Genomic DNA, 20,597 nt, shown 5'->3' on the forward strand with positions numbered 1-20,597 from the left:
AAAAAATTAAAAAGAGAAGAGAAAATGCCATAGATTTTTCCTGTTGATTGTATTACTCCTTCACAAAAAAGGGATGTGCTTTTCTTTGTTCCACATATGATAAAGTGAACTGGGAGTTTCTAAAGTTTGTGTGATAATCTATCCCCATTTTATTTAACAGTAAACTGAGCACAGACTTGAGTGGATGAATATTTTGTTGCCTGTTTTTTCTTGCACACGTGTTATTAAGTACCTGCATGTTCTGCAACTGAAAGGTAGTTGTTGCTTTATGTGTATAACGCTAATGCCAGATTTTGTACTCTTGACAGAAATCCAGCAGAACAGGAATGAGACCACCAACCTTTTTCACAAAAGTAACCAAGTGTTTGTCAACCTATTTTCTCCCCTTTTATTCCCCACTGACTACTAATTAGGACTAAATTTGTGAAGTAAAGATATGAATTATATGTGTATCACATTAATAAACTTATGAACTATCAGGTTTTCTTCTTTTTGGACTTTCTGGATGAAATTAGCAGTGATTAAATTGTCTAGTAAAGTATGCTAACAAAAAGTATCCAGAATTTACTAGTAATGACTTTCAGTTTGTGAAGTGTCTATCATTCTGGACTTTATTGATCCAGTATTTTTTTCTTTTCGATTTGGGTTTGGTGGTATGGGTTTTTTTTGTTAATACCTCTGATTTGGAATCTTGATTTTTGCAGGGCTGAATATTATATTCTGTTAATGATCATTTTTTGAATAATCTTACAAACTTTGATGATCACTGTGTTTTTCGTCCTACTTTAAAACTAAATAATACACGTTGTCAATTTTTATGAAAAGCATGTACCAGCTGGGAAAAGGAGCAGCAGAAGTTTGATATGGAAAAGTGAAATCATTCCAAATTTGAGAAGACATGTAACTGTATTTACAAAGAAAAAAACTTGCTACAGAGGGATACATTTATCAGAAAACCTGAGAATCTGAAATGAAAACATTTGCTAGCCATGGTTTATCTGAGTGCCACATTCCCCTCATCTTTTCAGGATAGTTTCATAATGCATGGTGGGGAAGATAAACAGGAATTAGAAAATAAGTACATCTTCTGATGCCATCTCATTTTTTGCAGATGAAGAATTGTCCAAGTAACCACTTGCCAAAATTTTAAATTCTGCACTGCTAGAGAAATATGATACTGTAAAATATTATTTTCAGAGCTAGGACTGTTACTTTCTTTTATAGAATATTAAAATAATGTAAAGCCATAACATACCATGTTAGAAACAGGAGCAAAAAATAGTAATTTAAGCTATATATTCTGTGGTAAAAAGCTAACGATTGCCTTGAAATCACAACTCAGTAAGACTGAATTTTAACTTCAACATCACAAGGCAAGTGATACGCTCAGGGTTAGAGTGTGAAGTTATGAAGCTGATGTCATTGAAGCTAAAAGACAACCAGTGAGGCTGAAAGCTCAACAATGAGGACAAAAGTTTGAAAGCAACAACTGAAGCAAAAATAGTGACAATGTAAGGGAAACTTTAGGACCAATGGCGTGAGACTCCAAAAGAGAGGAAAAAAAAAAAAAAATCAGCACAGTTTAGCTTGTTACAAATCTAAAATTCTTGGTTGCAGACCAAACAGTTGCTTTTGTGAGACTCTTCTTCCTGATGGTAAGAAAAGTGAATTAAACTCATGGTCTGGCAAGAAAATAGGAGCTAGGTTACGGAATGGTTGTCTGCCAAATGGCTTTTTAGTCTGTGGTTGGTTGGTTGGTTAGTTGGTTGGTTGGTTTCTCAGAAGCAACCAGGTAAGGGAAATAGCAAAGGACCACGTTATGTGCAGTAACGCATGAGATAATCAAGCAAATAAATTCCATTTACAAAGCAGACAAAAACCTCTGCAAAAAGTAGCACTTCCCTGAGAGGCTCTGGTGAGTTACCCTCACATCTTGGGGCTGGGTTTTATTGCCACCACTCAGTTAAACTAAGAACAAAACCACTGCTCCAAATCTAAGTGAGGGAATGGGAAAATATGCCACATTAGGGGCTTTTCTTCATAGGTTAGAAATGTAGGTGGAATCTTTTTTTCTCAGCCATTCTCGTTGCAACTTCCTCAATTAATTCATTTTTATGCTTTTGTAACCTTGGAAAGCAGAGAACTGAATGATTCTCATGACATTCTTTCCAATTCTTTTTCCTACTTGAAGTATAGCAGTAACACAGGAGATTTCCAGTCTCTTATTCTCATGAATATGAATTTTAACAGGCAAAATTTTTAGAAAGTAATTTTTGCCTTCCCTTCCAATTTGCATAGTCTTGTGAATTCCAGGGTTGGGTTTTTTCCCAATATTTTGCAAACTTTTTTCTTAATATTTTGTCAAGTCCAGTAATAAGCTCTAGAAAACATGAATATAACCTTTTATTCATAAGAGAGACCCTATGCATTATAACTTGTTCACATGTGTGAGAAGGTCATTTGGGCTATTAGTGTGTTTCTAATGAGTGTCTAATTTAGGACTGTATGTAGATGTCTGTATCAAAGAGGTGGTGTTAAAACTTACATTTCCTTGATGTTGCCTATTGGGTGACATGGACATCTGCCTCCTTTCCCCATTGGTGTTTGCCTCTGTTAATCCTGTTATTCTTTATTTGACTTTTCTTATTCTATGTATATGAAATGTGGAAGTCTCAAATCTGAATCAGGCTGCTAATCTATGATGAAGTGTGATGATGTTAGTGTTGACATGTCTGAATCCTTTTGCTCAGGCTCAGCTTAATTGAAAGTGTATAAGTGAAATTTCGGATGTCTTTGAGCGTTTTGGTCTAATTTTGAACACTTCTAACATCATTGATAGGATTGTTGCAAGTATAATGTTACAGGATGCAGATGTTGTTTATGGATGTAGCATGTTTGAAGTATCTCCCGTGCATTATCTGTGTGAGTAATCAGAAACATCTTCTCATTCTTAAAATTTGTACTCATCCTGCTACCTAGCCCTGGGGAAGGTAATGCTTAAAAACCCAACCTTATTCAAGATTCGGTTAACTCTGGTGAAGTTTGTATTTCCTGAAATTGTGAGATATAGCTCCCATGATGCACTCCTGCTTCAGTACTGCGTTCAGGCATGCCTTCTCTTCAGAACAGATGTTAAGCACAGTAGTAACCATTCCTTTTTGTTTATACAGTTTCAAATAAACAATTGAGTGAATGGTTTAATAGCTTGCTAAATTAGTTAAATTGTTTTATCATTATGTACTTGTTCACATTTGTAATAGTTGTAATGAGACCATAAAACACTGAAAGTGACTGAGGACTTTGCCTCTGGGATGTTTCTCTGCTAAACTATTAACCAATATGACACTAAAGAGGGAGCTAATGTCTTATCTAAAAGCAGAGGAAGATGAAGCAGTCCAACTGCTTCAGTTCACATCAAATAACTAATGAATTGTGTGCAATAACACTGAATGATTTCTGGTTCTTATAGTTTTCATTTTTTAAAATCCTTTACTACCAATATACAGAATATTGTAAGATATTGGGGAATAGCTATTTTCATAACTGTCCAAAATATGTGTGTCCTACTTGACGACTTGTCCTTTAAAGCTTTTTGAACCTTCTTTCCTTTTTTTATCTAGAATGCACAAAGGAAAACCTTACTGCACGGTTTTGCCAGAGGTGAATGTATTGGTACAGTACAGATTGCGATATGCAGTCTTACATAAAAACACTTTCTGTCATTCTATGAACTTGAAAGCTTTAGTTTGTAGATGTATCTTTGTGGTTTTCTGAGGTGTCCACACATCTGCTGTTTTCCTTGACAATGGCGATACAGATGCTGCTATCACCATGGGAATGGTACTCCTGAATGAAGCTGCTACTTCCAAAGGGGATGTTGGGAAAAGGAGAAGTAAGTTATTTAGTACAACTAAGACAATGTTTAGATAATTAGATGTCATTGAGAATGACAAATGAATATCTGATTAAGTTTTCAGAAGGTCTGTAACTTAAACTAATTTTTAGCTTTTGTGAGCTGGAGAAGAGGAGCGTATAATATTTCTGTTGATAAAACTGCATTTGTATAATATTTCTGTTGATAAAACTGCATTCATATGAAGTTGTAGCAGTAAAAAAATGTTTTCAGCATGCTCAGCCAAGGTACAGCTTGACACAGTATCTCCACTACGTAGTACTGCATAAATGCTTTTTGGCTCTTGAATTATATTGAAAGACAGTAACATAAAGAATAAGAGTTTCAAAACATTGTTTTCAAAATGAATTTAGGCATTTAAGATGCTTAAGTTGACAACATCCAAAGAAGTGTGAAAATTCTTTCACTTGGTATGCTTTGCCAGTATCATGTCTCCAGAATATTTGCGAGATTCTTTGGCAATGAGTCGCGTAAACACACAATATGAAAGTATTTTATCCAGATTTAAACTTCCTAACTGTTGAAGATACTTTTACTGACTATCACATAGATTGAAACAAATATACCCATCTGCCTTTCTACCTTTTATAACATGTTTTTTCATGCCCCCTGCCACTTACTCTTTTTCTCGTTTAAGGCGTTGAAGACCTTTGAAAGACACCTGACTTCCTACGTGGCTTCCCCTTTCTTTCTAGATCAGTGCTTTAGCTTCTTCTGCGTAATACACATGTACTGCAGATAGGGCTGGCCAACTGTTTTCTATAAAAGCACTCTATAATTTTTCATAATAGCTAGATGAATGCTGGCTAGAGATATCGACTCTATAGTGATTTGAGGGTCTCCTCCAATGAGCTGTAGATGTATAATTTAATTCTGAATATTTTTTACAGTATGTAGCTTTAATACTGGTGTGACATGTGCCATGAGCTTAACCGGGGTATGATCTTAGATCATGATTGAGATCTGGCTCTAAGAACATGGACACAGTGAAATCACGGTGGGCTACAGTACAAATTCAGACTCTCTTCTGCTTGTGGCCATTACGTGAATGCTCTCCGTGTACCTGCCTTGCACTGTTCATGCTTTGCAATTTATTCACCCACGCTTTGAAATCATATTTGTGAGCGGTGATTTCTTTAAAATGAAGTGTGTTTATAAGATTTGTACATGGCTAGTTTTCTCAGAATAACTGCAGACATTTCATATTTCAATTGACGTATGTCAGTTTCCACATGGTCGGTTATAATGAAAAAATGCGACATTGTCCGTTTCCCCAGCTTCGTGGTTGCTCATCCTTTGCTCAAAGCCAGCACACTTTTGAAGCATGAATATCGCAATTAAATAGCAAAGGTTTGACTAAAGTATGAATAGTACAAGAAGAGAAGCTTTTAAAATCAAAGTAGTTCACTAGAACCAAAACATTCTCTAATGCAGATGAGCTGCATCTCAATTATATGCATCAGCTCATAGCATGTTGTCTTTTATTTTTATTTATTTACATGCAATTGAGTGAGCTATCATGATCAAAAAGATTTTACGCTATTATTACACAGGGTGCCAACCGGTGTTCCAAATTTTATTTGTTAATTTAAGCATTTACTTTGCTAATTCATTCTTTGCCTGAAAAGGCTCAAAGCGCTTGCATCAGGATGCTATCAGAAAGTCTGCGTCGTTGTTACTTATCTTCAAAACCTGAAGTTTTATATTGCTATCAATATAAAGTTAAGAGTAAAAAGTGGTTTGGCTACCAGCCTTGGAACTTACAACAGTGAAATGTTTTAGCTACTAAGATCTAGATAAAGTAGTTACTAAACTGCCTTTGCTGTTACTTCAGCCTTAGATGGTTGGCTAGAGAGAACGTGATTCTATTAGTGAAGGGATATTTTTCTAGATGTAATTTTTTCTTTTTCCAAAAAAAAAAAGCAAAAATACCTGAAATTACATTGCTTGATATGTATAATTTACAGGGTTATTAAATCCATTATCAGCAGTAAGGTGTTTGCATCCACATACATTTGAGTTGCAAATTGCTTCTCTTGTCTCTTGAAAACACATTCACACTGACAAGTTATTTTTTCTCAATCACCATAAATATTATTTCCATATGTGTTTGAAATCCTGTCAGAAGATAGTGGGCAGCAGTAGTCAAGGCAGTAACAGTTTTGTATTTAACTGTGTCAAAATTCTCTATAAATGATTGACATAAATAATATTCTTTGTAGAGATTCCAGTTTTAAATCTTTTATGTGCTAATAAACAAAGTTATTTTCTTTCCAGTAATATGTCTGGTAGGTCTGGGTCTGGTGGTCTTTTTCTTCAGCTTCCTGTTGTCGATATTCCGCTCCAAATACCATGGCTACCCATACAGGTAATGTCTCACTAATTCTCATCTTAAAGATTTTAATAGCTTTGCATAAGTTTAAGGATAACTTTCAGGTAAACAATCTGTAACTTTTACCACTGAAGTGTATGGGAGCTGGAAGAAGCAGGAAGAATGGTGATTAGTTCAAGCAAACCAAAAAGGGCTGCAACGCTGATGTTGCAAACGTGACTGTTAATGCAGACCAGTTAAATGGGTTTGAGCACAGACATGTGGCATACACAGTGCTCCATGAAAAATGCAAAAGAAAATACGATCTTGAGTTTATAAACCTTTATTAGATATTATTTGTGTATCTTTATCACTAAGATGTACATAAGACAAGGCACAAAGACACCAAACAAGTGTACAGCGCTAAGCTATGATTTGTCACTAGAAGTACCCTCTTCTTTTGTCAGCCGCACCAGAGAGGAAAGAAAGGGTTGTAGTCTTTCTTAATTGTATGTACATCTGTCAATTTAACAGTTATAATTTGTCTGACAAGCAGAAAAAGTAGAAAAATAGTAAAGAAAATACGGTTCTTGCCTTTTGTAGGTAGGTGCTTTCAAGCTGGGAGGTCACCTACAGATGTAGTCTAGACTTGTGATTCACAAGTCTTCTTGCTGATCTGTTACAGATTGTTTTAGTAACCTGTCAGGAACAGGTGGCCCATAGCATTTTCTTGTGAACACGGTACTATTTTCAGATGTACATGACAAAGTCTAGACAGAGGAAAAGGAAAGATGCAATTAAGCAAATCTTCAGCAAATCTATAGGAATGATGGATCAGGCTACTGAGGTAAAAGCAATACAGTGACATTTTGCGAGTTACCAAGTTTGTGGAACGAAACAGAGACCAGTTTTCCTCTCCCAAAGCTTTGTTTTGTAGGAAGGCTAAATATTTTTAATGAGGAAGAGTTCTTTTCCTGTTGTTCTGTTCTCCAGGATTAGCAATATTGTTCTTTTGACTTGATCCTATTTGAGACTATGCTGTTCTTCCCATTGCTTCAGTCTTTGCCCCTTTTTAACTTTTTTTCCCTGTAGATCTATCTATATATGTATGTATATAAATATATATGTATATAGTTGATGTAGTCTTAACATGCTATGCTAGGCTTTACAGTAGAGATAATATGCATGAGTGCTGTTTTCCTCCCTGTCGTTGGCCACAGTGCATTTAAAAAGATGAGATTTTCCTTATTTCCAGTGAAATTGGTTTCTATAAACCAGTAGGCTAATCCTTCACAGAATATTAGTCTGCATTACTGTTACCATGCATGGAAGAGTAAATGCATGATGTGTGTTGCAATGTGGATATGGTAACATTTTCCTGAAAGATTTGGCATGATGAAATGTCAAATAATATATACCTAAGGGAAACATTAGTACAACAAATTCAGAGTTACATTTTGAAGTAAGTAGAGAACAAAAGAACTGTATCTATTAATGTTAACAGTTCTATTGTTCTTACAGCTGCTGTTTGTGAATCATATGAGGAATACTTCTACAGTATTAGTGTATACAGTATATAGTAGTGTATACAGTATATACTTCTCAGATACTTCTTTGTATTTCTATGAGTAGGTCTTGTGATTAATGCAGCAGCCAGCTTCGTATTCTGTATTATTTTCCACTAGTAAGGATTCAGCCCTGCGAAGCCAACTTAGATCTCACATTTGAACTAATATATAAAATTTTTCCATTGGTTTTTGCTGCAAGACTTTAGAGCTATTTTCTTGTTTACTGAGCTTGGTCTCTTTATGCAGATTAATTGACATTTACTTTAGATCACCTTAGATTAGTTTTAGCATTTAATAACATCATACTCAAGACAAGAAAACTCTTCCCCTTGCAATATGCACAGAAGGTGTGCTCCTGATTTTTACTCATTTCTGCTAAGGAGAAAGGTCTGTAAAAGGCCTAATAATATCATATTGCAAGATTTCATCAGTATGGAGTTAGTATTTGCCATCTGGGATAGTCTGTACAGCCTCTCAGCATCCTCTCTGGAGTCTGTCTTGGGGTGAAAGACACGATCCAGTTTTTCGAAGTGTGAAGTATTCTTACTTCCCATTAAGTGCTTAAGTCTTAAACGAAGAAGGAATTACGAGCTTGATCTGCAGCTCATAAGCTCACTTGAGAAACACTGCCGAAGAATGTCAGCCCATGGTCTGAGCTCACTTGCATTTCTCATAGCAAGTTTACCAAAATCAAAAAAGCAGTTGTTGTTGTTGTGTTCCTTGCCATGCATTTAACAGCTACTCAAGAAAACCTGACAGTTGTACTAGTTTCATTTTTAGTTCTTTCATCTTAGGAATGTTCTTATCACTTGAATAACAACATGCTTATATGACTGTGCCGATCTCCAGACCTTGCATGGCTTTCGTGGCTGTTAGTGCTAGGGTTCTGTGACTGCTGTATGATACTTCGGATGTCTGAGGTTAAACAGCACTTTGTGGACATGACTATGCTGTGTGAGTTGGCATGCCTACACAATACCATTGATGTTACTGCAGACCTAGTTGCTCAGGTCTACTATATATCTGACTGTATTGTAAGATTTAAGAATCTTAGTTTAAGTAATGTAGAGGGGTTCCCTCTTTTCTTCCTAATCTGTTCACTGTAAATTTTGGGTGGGATCGATTTTTTTGGGGGTCCCCCCCCAATCGAACCTGTATTTGTTGTAAATGTCAGACATCTTTTCTTTGGAATATCTAGCAGAAGTTGAAGCTTTGTAGATTTATACTCCTCTGTTAGTACCCAAGCTAAGAATAACGGACATCAAGAACCAAGGGGTGAGAAGGGAGGGGAAGAGGAAGAGAAGGAGAACTACTGAATTCTCTTAAAAGTTTGAGTTCAAGAAATTTAATTTTATATGCGTTGCATGTGGGGAAAAAAAGTGCACCTGTTAGTATGCTAAAGCTAGCGAAGAAAGAAATAAATCCAGGATAGTGCTGAAAAGAATGATTCATCACAATCCTGTTAAAATGATAGTGCTGCATCATGTTGTTACTATGAGAGAATTATTAGATGTGTAAACCAAGTTCTGTCTTAAGGAGCTAAGTAGATTCAATATCACAACTTACTAATTAGTAACACCCATCAAGTAAATTCATAAAAGAATGAACCCTGTGTATACATAAGTACATGAGAAACATTTAAAAGCTGGCTAAGTGTTACGCAGTTTTCTTTCAGTTTTTTGTAATGTTACTGTTCCTACAGAATTAAGCAAGATCTTACAGGCTTACCTGGACTGTCTTAGATTTGTTGTGTTTTCATGGGATTAAATTAGTCATTGAATCTTAAATCCTCACTCAATGCAGAATTACTGGAAATCATCACTAGAACAGATCCTTTTGTTTTGCTATTTCATTTGCTGGTTTCCCAAATGTGTAAAGTGTTAAATCCAGTGTTAAATCTTTCAGGTTTCTGTTGGTCTCTGGGGCAGCTCCGACCCCATTCCTGTTGCGCTATCGTAAATAAACATACTATTGACTGTTTGACACTTCAGTGATCTCAACCATGTCATCTTCACGACAGTGCCATAATGGTGTTTCTTAGTAGAAGCCTTTTTGGTTTATGTGCATAGTTCTTATGAATTTAATGAAATGAACATGCAGAACACTAAAGAGGACCAAGTATATAAATTCTGTTATTTTCTCTTTCCACCTTTAATTTAATATCCTGCATTTTGACTTCAGTCATTTATGATGATAAACGTTAATCTTTTTGTCTGAATTCCTTAGGATCTTCCAAGGAGTTCTGTGTCCCATCAGTTGAACCCAGTGTAGATATACCTTAAGATGTGAAATATGCCTGTCTTCTTACTTTTCACTGGTTGTAGATTTCACCTTGAAACTATCAGTCTTTATGTGATAAATTGTCCTCAGGCTAGTAAAGCTTTGTCTTTAACGATACTAACAACAACGCATACTAATAATCTACCAGAAAAAAAAAGAAAGAATATTTATATTGGCATGCCTAAAGCAACCGTTAAACAAAACTGAATTTTTTTTAATGCTATATGCACAATCTCAGGCATCAACTTCGCTGTCCTACTTTAAAAAAAAAAGTCAAATATACTAAATTGTTTCTGTTCTCTGATACTGAGCAACCAAATAAGTCCTCTATGAAGCAGCATGCATCGATAAAAACTGAAACAGTAACACAACCTGCTGTGCATCCTCTCTCTCTTCAGTGACCTCCATGTAGTGAAGATAAATCAAAACAGAGGTGGATAAACATAACGCAGGAGTCAAAAACTGGAGAAAGACTGTTATTTTCTTTTCTAATGTGCATAAATAAAAGTACTGGGAATGCTGTTATTTCTTTGACCCTGGTAATGCCATTGTCATTGTTAATTTCTGTGACAAACAGAAAAGCGTCCAGAGGAGTGCTAGATAAGAGCACAGGTCCAAAAGTGTGCTCTGTAGAGGGCATGTATGTAGGAAGGGAGAGTAACATTTTGTTTATGTTTTTTTCAGTCACTTCAGACATTTTCCAATTAAGTTTATGATTCTTCTGTCTGCAGATTTTTCTTCTTGAAGGCTAGGGTTGGGAAAAAAAATGGTTTAATTAATATGCTGGTAAAATACCCTTATACAGTAAAATGTTGGAATGGGAGAGGTGATACAAAATGGAGGTCATCATGAAGGTTACTTACTGAGCGAACACAATTGTGATGGATGAGCTAGCATGTAACAAATCTCTTTGCTAGAGCCATTTTTACCATGGCAGGGTTTTTTCATGCCTCTACTAATCCACCTTTTTTATGGGAACTAGATGAAATTTTTCATTTTCCTAAAACTTCCATTTTAATTGCTATCATTAGCTGCTAAAAGATAATGCAATAATTTTGTTTTACACTGTTGAACATTTTCCCCTTTATAATGCTTTCTGGATAAGACAAGAGTGTTGATATATTCGAGAGAATCTTCTTCAGAAGCCTTCTCAGCCCAATATTTAAAGTGAAAAAGTCATATATTAAAGTATCAGATAGTCAGTGATTGAGCAATAAAATTTCATTATATCAACACAGAATTTTATCTCTCAACTAATACACATGGGAATGACAGAGAGACTCTTCTTAACTATAAGCCAAAAGCATGAACTCTGAGTTAGCTTTGCAAGTCAGGAAAGAGCTTGGAGGGTTCTCTGGAAAACTCATGTTAGGCAGTTTCAGTCCAAAAAGCACACAGAATATTAAAAAGGATGAGGAAGGATGGTAAGAACAAAACAGAAGACATCAGTACACTAGCACAGTAATGTATTACTGGGAATGTTAGGAATATAGATATTTGTAACAGTGGTTTCTTCAAGAGGACAGACAGGCAAAAGCCTTATCCACCATTTAATGATGATAAAAAAGTTTCTTTCTTTTTATTGTTTTTTTTTAAGCTGTAGCTGAAACTTATTAACTGCCCTGTGTTGCTTTTTCTGCTTTTTTTCTGGGTGAAACTTCTAGCACAGTTTCATTATTGTTGATACTTCCAATTGTCCTTCCAAGTGTACATTTGCTGTTGTTTTAATCTGAATTTAAATCATATGAACACATGAAAATTCCAAGTTTTCATATAAGGTTTCATTAACTAGCTTGCATTGGGTAGCTTTTTAAAGAATTTTTGGTACTTGCAGCTGAGTGTTTCATTATCAGATTATCCTTTATAGCCATTGTATTTGGATATTAGTGAGAAGAGTAATGTGAAATAATGTGAAGTTTTTAGTTAAACTGTAAAAAATAATCAGCCTTCAGAGCTAGGTATTGGCGAAATGGAAAATTACATATTCTGTATTGACTAGCAAAGAAAATGAACTGAGCTTCAAGAAAGCATGATAAATAAAAGATGCCTTATTTTCATCAAAAAAACATAAATGTTAAGTCAGACATGAAGTATTCATTCATTGCTTAGAGAAAAACAGTCAATCCAGCAAGAACAGACAAATTGCAAGATGCCCCAGAGCTTGAAAATTCCTTGCATTCACCATATATGCCATATAAGAAATGTCTACCCTCACTGTAATTAAATTATTTTCAGTAAAGAAATCCTGTATAATATTGAGCAATTGAAATTAAATGCAAGTGAATAAAATGGGATAGTTATTTCTTGGAAATATACTGGTAAAATATTAGTAGTAGAACAAATAGTATCTGCAGACATATAAGATTAAGTTTATTGATAAACATGAGCACTACTAACAACTGTTCAGATCTTTCAGGTTGACGTCATGCATCGTCATGCATAATTAAATTGATTCACCTAAAGTTTATGAACTGGTAAATCGACTTCTGATAAACACCAAGATTCACATTCAGGTCTATAGTGCTCAGCAAAATAGGTCACTTTCTTCAAAATGGCAGAAATTGGGATTATATTAAGACAGCAAAACAATAATACACAGTTGTCAAAACAAAGAATCTTACGTTTAGCATTCTCTATACTATTTCTTTTAATGTGGCTAGACACCGTGTTCTTCAGAAAGAAGCTGCCCATTGAAATGGAAGGAAAAACAACTCATTCTCTCTGTTCATCTAACAGCACACTGAATTAATAAATAAAATCATAGAATCTTCTAGGTTGGAAGGGAACTGTAAGATCATCAAGTCCAACCATTAACCTAGCACTGCCAAAACCACCCCTAAACCATGTCCCTAAGCACCATGTCTACCCATCTTTTAAATACCTCCAGGGACAACAACTCCACCGATTCCCTGGGCAGCCTGTTCCAACATTTGATAACTCTTTCAGTGAAAATTTTTTTCCTAATATCCATCCTAAACCTCCCCTGGTGCAACTTAAGGCCACTTCCTCTTGTCCTATCACTTGCTACTTGGGAGAAGAGACCGACCCCCACCTCTCTACAACCTCCTTTCAGGTAGTTGTAGAGAGTGATATAAGGTCTCCCTTCAGCCTCCTTTTCTCCAGGCTAAACAACCCCAGTTCCCTCAGCTGCTCCTCATAAGACATGTTCTCTAGATCCCTCACCAGCTCTGTTGCCCTTTGAACAAGCGCCAGCACCTCAACGTCTTTGTTGTCGTGAGGGGCCCAAAACTGAACACAGAATTTGAAGTGGGGCCTCACCAGTGCTGAGTGCAGGGGGACAATCACTGCCCTAGTCCTGCTGGCCACACTATCCCTGATACAAGCCAGGATGCTGTTTGCCTTCTTGGCCACCTGGTCACACTGCTGGCTCATATTCAGCCGGCTGTCGGCCAACCACCCCAGGTCCTTTTCTGCCGGGCAGCTTTCCAGCCACTCTTCCCCAAGCCTGTAGCACTGCATGGGGTTGTTGTGACCCCAGTGCAGGACCCGGCACTTGGCCTTGTTGAACCTCATACCATTGGCCTTGGCCCATTATCCAGCCTGTCCAGATCCCTCTGTAGAGCCTTCCTACCCTCAAGCAGGTCAACACTCCCACCCAACTTGGTGTCATCTGCAAACTTCCTGAGGGTGCACTCAATCCCCTCATCCAGGCTATTGACAAAGATATTAAAGAGAAGAGGCCCCAGTACTGAGCCCTGGGGAACACCACTTGTTACCGGTCACCGGCTGGATTTAACACCATTCACCGCAACTCTTTCAGCCTGGCCTTCCAGCCAGTTTTTTACCCAACGAAGACTACACCCATCCCAGCTGTGAGCAGCCAGTTTCTCCCAAAGAAAGCTGTGGGAAACAGTGTCAAAGGCAGTGTCTGTAAGGAATGGGAGATCTGTATTCCAGCTGTCTGGCTCCGTAGCAGTTCTCTTACGGGCGTGCTTCTTCCTGTGGTAAACAGTTTGCATGCTTTTCTACGTGTAGGACCTTCCTTCAATGATTGCTGCCATTAAGCATGTCTCTTTTTGCTTTTAGGGCTTTCCTGTAAGTCTTACAGTTTACCATTTACTTCTAAGTATTCTATCCATTTCCAGTTAGTTTTTGTCTGGAAGGATACAGTTTGGCCATCCTTTCCTGTTCTGCTTTCCCCTACTTTGCGTAAGGGGACATGGTTTCTTTTTTCTTTTTGCAGATCTACCCCAACATGCGTTGTCCACTTTGTTACTCTAGATTTTTCAGGAAACCTTCCCCTCGCCAGTGCCCCTCACCCCCTGCCTTTTGGCTTCCCTCTAGGTTATGATTTTTTTATGGTGTTTTGGCTTCTTGTGGTTTTCCACCTTAGGCTTTTTCCTTCTTTGTGGATCTAGCCTCTTAATCTTGTTTTGTAAATTCCATAGAACTTTCAGTGTTTACATTATCTATATTCTATATCATATCTCTTAGCTGCTAAAGATGCAGTTTGCTTGCAGGCAGAAAGTAAGGAGCAATAGATATGGCGGTGGCAAATTTAACCTAAATGACACTGCCGTATCTGTGTTTTCTACAGTTACATCATTCAGTCTTTTACCCCTCCTGTGCCTGTCACCACTACCTGCCTCATTATTGTAACCTTCAGCCCTTCTCACTCTTCTCCCCACACTTTTTCACTACCAGCATTCCTCCTCTCTCTTCTCTTATCTTCGTTCCTTCTTTCCTATACATCACCTTACACAGCTATCCTAGACCTGGGTTACCTTTTTAGTCTCGTGTGCTCACCGTTCTCTTCTCCACTCGGCACCCTATGATTCACCTCTTCCATGCAGTTGTTCTTGCTAGCTTTTCCCCTTCCACAGTCACTTCACCTTCCAGCACCCAGCCAGGTGCCATCTGTTTTGCCTTGGTTTGTGTGTCTTGCCTAATGAGCTTGTCAATTTTTTGCAGCAGGGAACATCTTTATACTGGTACAGTCTTTTAAGCTTATGGCACTTGTATTTATGTTTTGTAATGATTAATTAATTACACCATTGATGGAAAACTGATGAAATTATTACAACATGTGTATGCTAGAGCACACTGCACATCTATAAGGAGATGAAAGGTCTTTCATGCAAAGCTAGATGTCGTGAAGAGGCCCCTCTGTTCAGTAGTTCTTTGCTTTTGTTTTTGTACAGTTAACTCAGTCTATAGTCATGCACAAGTATTTCTCTCTGTGTTCCCATTTCCCAATTTATGAGATATCTCTTCTTTGGTAAAGTACTTCAAAAGGCATGACACACAAGATATATCTACTTTTTAAAAAATACAAAGTTTCATTCCAGGGGTAAAGAAACAGCAACATCATCTGAAACTTCTTAATTTATTAAAATATTAAGACTCTGCAACCCTACAGAGCCTTGCCATGTCCTCTATACTCTTCCCACTCTGGGGCCACTTCAACAGTAAAGGAAGAATGTTTTAAATAAATCTGAAACGTCTCCTGGGAGAGGTAGTTCTCACTTTAAGTGGTAAGAGCAGATACAGAACTTGATTAAAGAGAACAGATGTTTGAAGTGCATTTTGCTTTTTAATTTTTTTTAAATAGGCAAATTGAGTTTCAGTCACTCAAGTTTTATTTGATAACTTTCATGCTTGCTTAGTAATTACTAAATGGGATATAAAAACTTAAGAGATTATTACACAAATGTCAAATGACTTTTCAAATGAATGTTTTGAAATCCTTGTTTATTCTTTTCAGATAATTGTGATGCTATGTTTTAAATGCGTTTTTCAGCATTTAATCATGTTTTCTTTCTTTTCAGCTTCTTAATTAAATGAATTCAAGAGGGATTCATTTAGAGCTGCTTACCATGAAGATAAGCTATAACCGATATTATCTGCCCACCAACGTTACATGTATTCAAGAATCTTTTGTTGGTTCATCTGTTTTTGTGATAATTTATATAGTATGCTGCTAGAGAAATGAATGCAGTTTTATGCAATGAATGCGTAATTTATAGAAACATACAGTAAACACCTCATTGGGAAGTGCTAAAAAGTTATGAATATAGTGTGCTCAAGAATTTAAATAAATTTCATTATAATGGGCTTCTGTTTAAGGCTTCCTCATTAACTTTAGTACATGAATCCAAAGGATATTGCCAAGATTTTTCACGTGAAGTTTATTATAAGGTTTTGAGATGTGTTTTAAAGCTGAACAAAATATCATTGGTTCTTCAGCTACTATTAAGAGAATTACCATGGTGGAAACTATAATTTAATGACTCCATGCACCTTGCCATCCCTTTACTTTGAAACAGTGTATGTATATATAGCCTCTGATGACGTCAGACGTGTTAAGCCATTAATATAAAATTATATTCTACATATTTTCATCCTGGATTTCTTCTTTTCCTGGCTCAGCAGTATTCGGAGTACATGTATTGCCAGTGCATCGCTCTCTCTTGTACCAAAGGACACAATTCAAAATGGTTTGTGGAATCTTGAAGGCAAGAAGGCTTAGATCAGTCGGAACTCAGATCCTTTTAACTGACTCTGGTTGCAAAATGGGAGAATGGGAAGCAACAACATTTTGTAATCCACAACACGCTGTCTTTCTTAAGCAGCAGCAGAAGGAACGTGTTATCCCGAATGATATTTATAAAGCAATACAGATGAGTCTTTTGGAACAGGAGTTACAGCAGTTGCCAGTTTTCTGTGTTCACACAGCTTTGTGAAAAGCTCACGTAAGAATTTGTAATGCCATTTAAAAATGCCATTTTTGTAGCTGCTCACATCTCATATTGTATGAATTGCTCATAAAACCTCTGCATATGCCTACATAGTATATCCTCCTAGTGAGAGATCTCAAGACCACATCCTAATGAGATTATGCATATCAGCTTGTGATGAGGTAGAGTATTCCAGGGATGCATGACTGCCTCCTGAAACAACTAGTAGATCTCAAATAATAACTGAATCAAAAGCAGCAGCTTGAGTAGGGCATGGGTACTGGTGTAAAAGGTATTCATGGGAGAGCTACTCTATAACAGCAACCACAATACAGTAAGGTTAATACTGTTTCAAGAGAGGACAGTCAAAGTAAAATCTGAACTAATAAGTTGGAACAATGTAGAAATAAAGACAGTTAATAAAGCAAAAAAACAACAACAAAAAAAAGGAACAGTCCAAATAGCAAGATGCCTACAACCAGCCTGGGGGCTGTTAAATACTGTCTTAAAAGCCCAGGTAAAACATGTGCCACAGCTCAAAAAGAAGTAAAAAAATTACTTACATGGCTCAATAGGAAAGTTACTCAGAGGGAGTTCTGTGTTTTGAATGCTGGCAAGGAGAACAGGAAAACTTGCAGCACCTCAGGGGTCAACTGCACACATAGCCAGTCTAAAAAAAAAAAAAACAGTCCAAAGATGATGCTCACAGTGGTAGCATAGTAGCACAGAATTCTTTAAATACATCAAAAGCAGGGGACCAGGCAGGGAATTAATGAGAGAGCTGATGACAAAGGTCTAAGAAGGGGCACCCACCAGTAGAGACTGTGACAGAGAAGCCAAATTCTCTGTAGCAGCTGGGCCAGAAGATCTAGATCAACATGGGCTAGCGCCTTCTGTGCAATTACTTTAAAGAGATAAACTAGATGCTGGTAAGTTCTCAGGACCAAACGGCTTTTATCAAAGAGCTCTGAAGGAAATCAGGTGTGAGGTTGCAGAACTGCTGAGCAAGGTGCGTTCACCTATCGTTACAGATTGCCTCTGTGTCAGAGGACTGACAGATTGCCAACACAGCTGTCATCTATAAAAAGGAGGATCTAGAGGGAAGACTGAGCTACAGACCAATGAACAACTTCCAATCCTAATAGGATGGTCAAGTCTGCAATAAAGAGTAAGTTTACTGAGAGCAAGGGTAAACAGCTAAGAAAGGTGTAGGACTTGTATAAAGGAGAATTTAAGTTCACAAAGCTTGTAGAGGGCTAAAATAGCGTCAGAAAAGCACAGGGATAAAAATCCTTTGGCAAGGCTTTTGTTAAAGAACCTAATCTGGAGTTGGGAGAGATGTCCTTTTCATGACTTGAAAACCAATTAAAAGATACCAAGCAAAGGATAGGGCTTAATGGTCACTTATCACAGAAAAGTCAGCGAGGGGACCTTCCTGAAAGCTGGTGCTGGGACTGCTTGAATACATCTTCATCAGTGACCTGTAGAAGCACGTGTGCAGTGCAGCCTGCAGTATAGATAAGCTCGTATTGTGCTGTGCTGATGGGGAGAAAAGTCCACAAGAACTTCACAAAAACTGTTGAATGGGTAAAAACAGATTTTAACAGAATTATCAGCGTGCACTGGCAGCCAAAGAGAAGATGTTGGTTGTCATCAGTAGGGGTATGGGTAACAAGATAGAGGAAAACACTTTGCAACTACACTAAATCTTTGTGTACTCCTGTTGAATGAGTGCTGCATGTAGTTCTGATCTACACATCGCAAAGACACGGGGCACTTCAAGGTACAGAAAAAGGCACTGGGGATTGATTAGGGAGATAGAGTCCCTCCTTATGAAGTGACACTGAGAAGACTGGAACTCTTCACCTGGAAAAGAAAACACTGAGGAGTGAGTGTGGTTGTGGCTTACAATATAAATGCATCAGATAAGATGAACACAAAACATTCACCAAATCCTACGGTACTAGAACCAACGTGCAGCTTCTTTAAAAGGAAGCACATCCTTAGTACCTTTTCAAACTGTCTGCCACAGGAGGTTGTGGAGCTAGATAATATCAGCGGGTTCAGAATACGGTCAGAAAATTCATGGTCACAGTTCCACAAGAAACTCTAAAGGCGAGGCAAGTACACACTGTTTACCATCCTTAATGCAGTAATTCTGGATGCTGGAGAGAGTACGAGGGAAACAGACCGCGTTCTCTCTAACTAGTATCTCCAGTCAGCCAGAACACTGACCTAGATGGGCTTTTGGTCTGACCTCCTAAGGCATTCTGTAAGTTCATTAAGAGCTGTGAAGGAGGAAGGAGGTGACGTTAAGAAGACCTGTATGATCTACTGCAATTTTTGTTCTCTTGACAGCACAAACATGCAGGCCCGGAAGGCACCAGCAATCAAGGATGAGGCAGACACAGGTGCTGGCATAGCTCAGGAAGTTCAGAAGCATTTCAAAAGACCCCAATCCAAAGGCATGTGGTCAGGCAAACCCTGTAGGAAAAAAAAAAAAAGTACAAAATTGAGCAGAACACAACTACAGAGTAACATATTTAGATCTTAAGTTCTGAGTGACAAGAACACATACAACCACATTTTTAAATATATACAGAAATGTGTCATTGACAACTTCAAGACATTTTCATCACATGTGATGCATCAAAAAACTTGTGATCCTCTTGATGCTAATGCACCTTTTATGAAGTGCTGGAGTGAATGCTATTTGTTTTAAGATGTCTTTCCTTCCTGTTACGTTCATAAGGAGCCGATAACACAGTTCCTGTCACATTTTATAGGTGATCACTTCCAGTGCTATGACTTTATCACCGTAACTATAGCATTCACGGTAGTATAGGGACAGGCTGGAGTTTGATTTAAAGAACAAACCGAAGCAGTGAGAAACGGCACAGCTGTAGCACAGGCAATAACGACTGCAAGGCTACACACAGCAGGCAATATGCAGTCCTCCATTTCTTGTGCTGCTTCTGCAGCATGCTCTCTGGCACATATGCTTGCACCCCACCCCCAGGTTTAGATATTTTTCTACAGACCTTAGCAAACATCTTCAAAAGCATTAGCTCCATTTTCTTCCATCCTTGTATACCAGCAGCTTCTTCCTTGTGACCTTTTTCTGTATCACAGGCCTTTAAGTTTTTACACAGATCGAACTGATGTTTGAGGAAACCTTGTTCTATATTTGTTTTGCTGCACTTTGTTAGTTACATTAACTAGGTGTTGATGTAATTGGAATAATGTGTTGTCGTTAAAGGGACCATTTAGGTGAAAATTAAGTTGTGCATAAATCTGAAGGTGAAGATAAGCAAGCAGTATCTCTTAAAAGTACCCAGATTCTAAATGAGCAGGAGTATGGTACTAAAAAGCTTGATGGCGTTTTTCACTACTTTGTGTTTGCAGTAGTGGACACCCAAAAAGTTGTAAAAAAAGAAATCTGTGCTCGAGGATCAAAGCATAAAGATTTATAGCAGCAAAGCCCTGCAAATGAAGTTGCAAAGAAAGTGTAAATAAATAAATAAATAAATAAAACCCACCATTCTCTTTCCAAACAAATCCAACTCCAGATACTCTTCAAAACAGCCAAAGAAAACTCTCTCCACAGTCATGTAAGTGACATTAACAAGGTTCAGTGTCCTGTTAAGGATCAGGAGCAGACCTCCACTTGGATGCAGGTGTCTGGTCAGGCAGAAACTGATACACAAACTCAGGACCTCATCCTTAAAAGATTTAAGAAGCCTTTTGACTGAGTTAGAAACTCTCATAGTTATTCTTCCAATTCACCGTAATACATGAAAAACTGAGTATGATTTTGCTCTTTATGT

The 20,597-nt window shown here is 37.5% G+C and overlaps 1 protein-coding gene across 1 annotated transcript in view; it reads left to right on the top strand.

Annotated features, from left to right (window-relative positions):
- The window catches only part of TUSC3 (tumor suppressor candidate 3), a 101,889-nt gene extending 85,741 nt beyond the window's left edge, over positions 1-16,148 (top strand). The window contains exons 9-11 of the mRNA XM_009885042.1: positions 3,818-3,892; positions 6,191-6,281; positions 15,862-16,148. Coding sequence (XP_009883344.1) covers positions 3,818-3,892; positions 6,191-6,281; positions 15,862-15,877 — 182 coding nt within the window. The 3' untranslated portion in view covers positions 15,878-16,148. The remainder of the gene's footprint in view (positions 1-3,817; positions 3,893-6,190; positions 6,282-15,861) is intronic.
- The last annotated feature ends 4,449 nt before the right edge of the window (positions 16,149-20,597 follow it).

This window comes from Charadrius vociferus, unplaced genomic scaffold (genome assembly GCF_000708025.1).
Source record: "Charadrius vociferus isolate BGI_N301 unplaced genomic scaffold, ASM70802v2 scaffold134, whole genome shotgun sequence".
NCBI lineage: Eukaryota > Metazoa > Chordata > Aves > Charadriiformes > Charadriidae > Charadrius > Charadrius vociferus.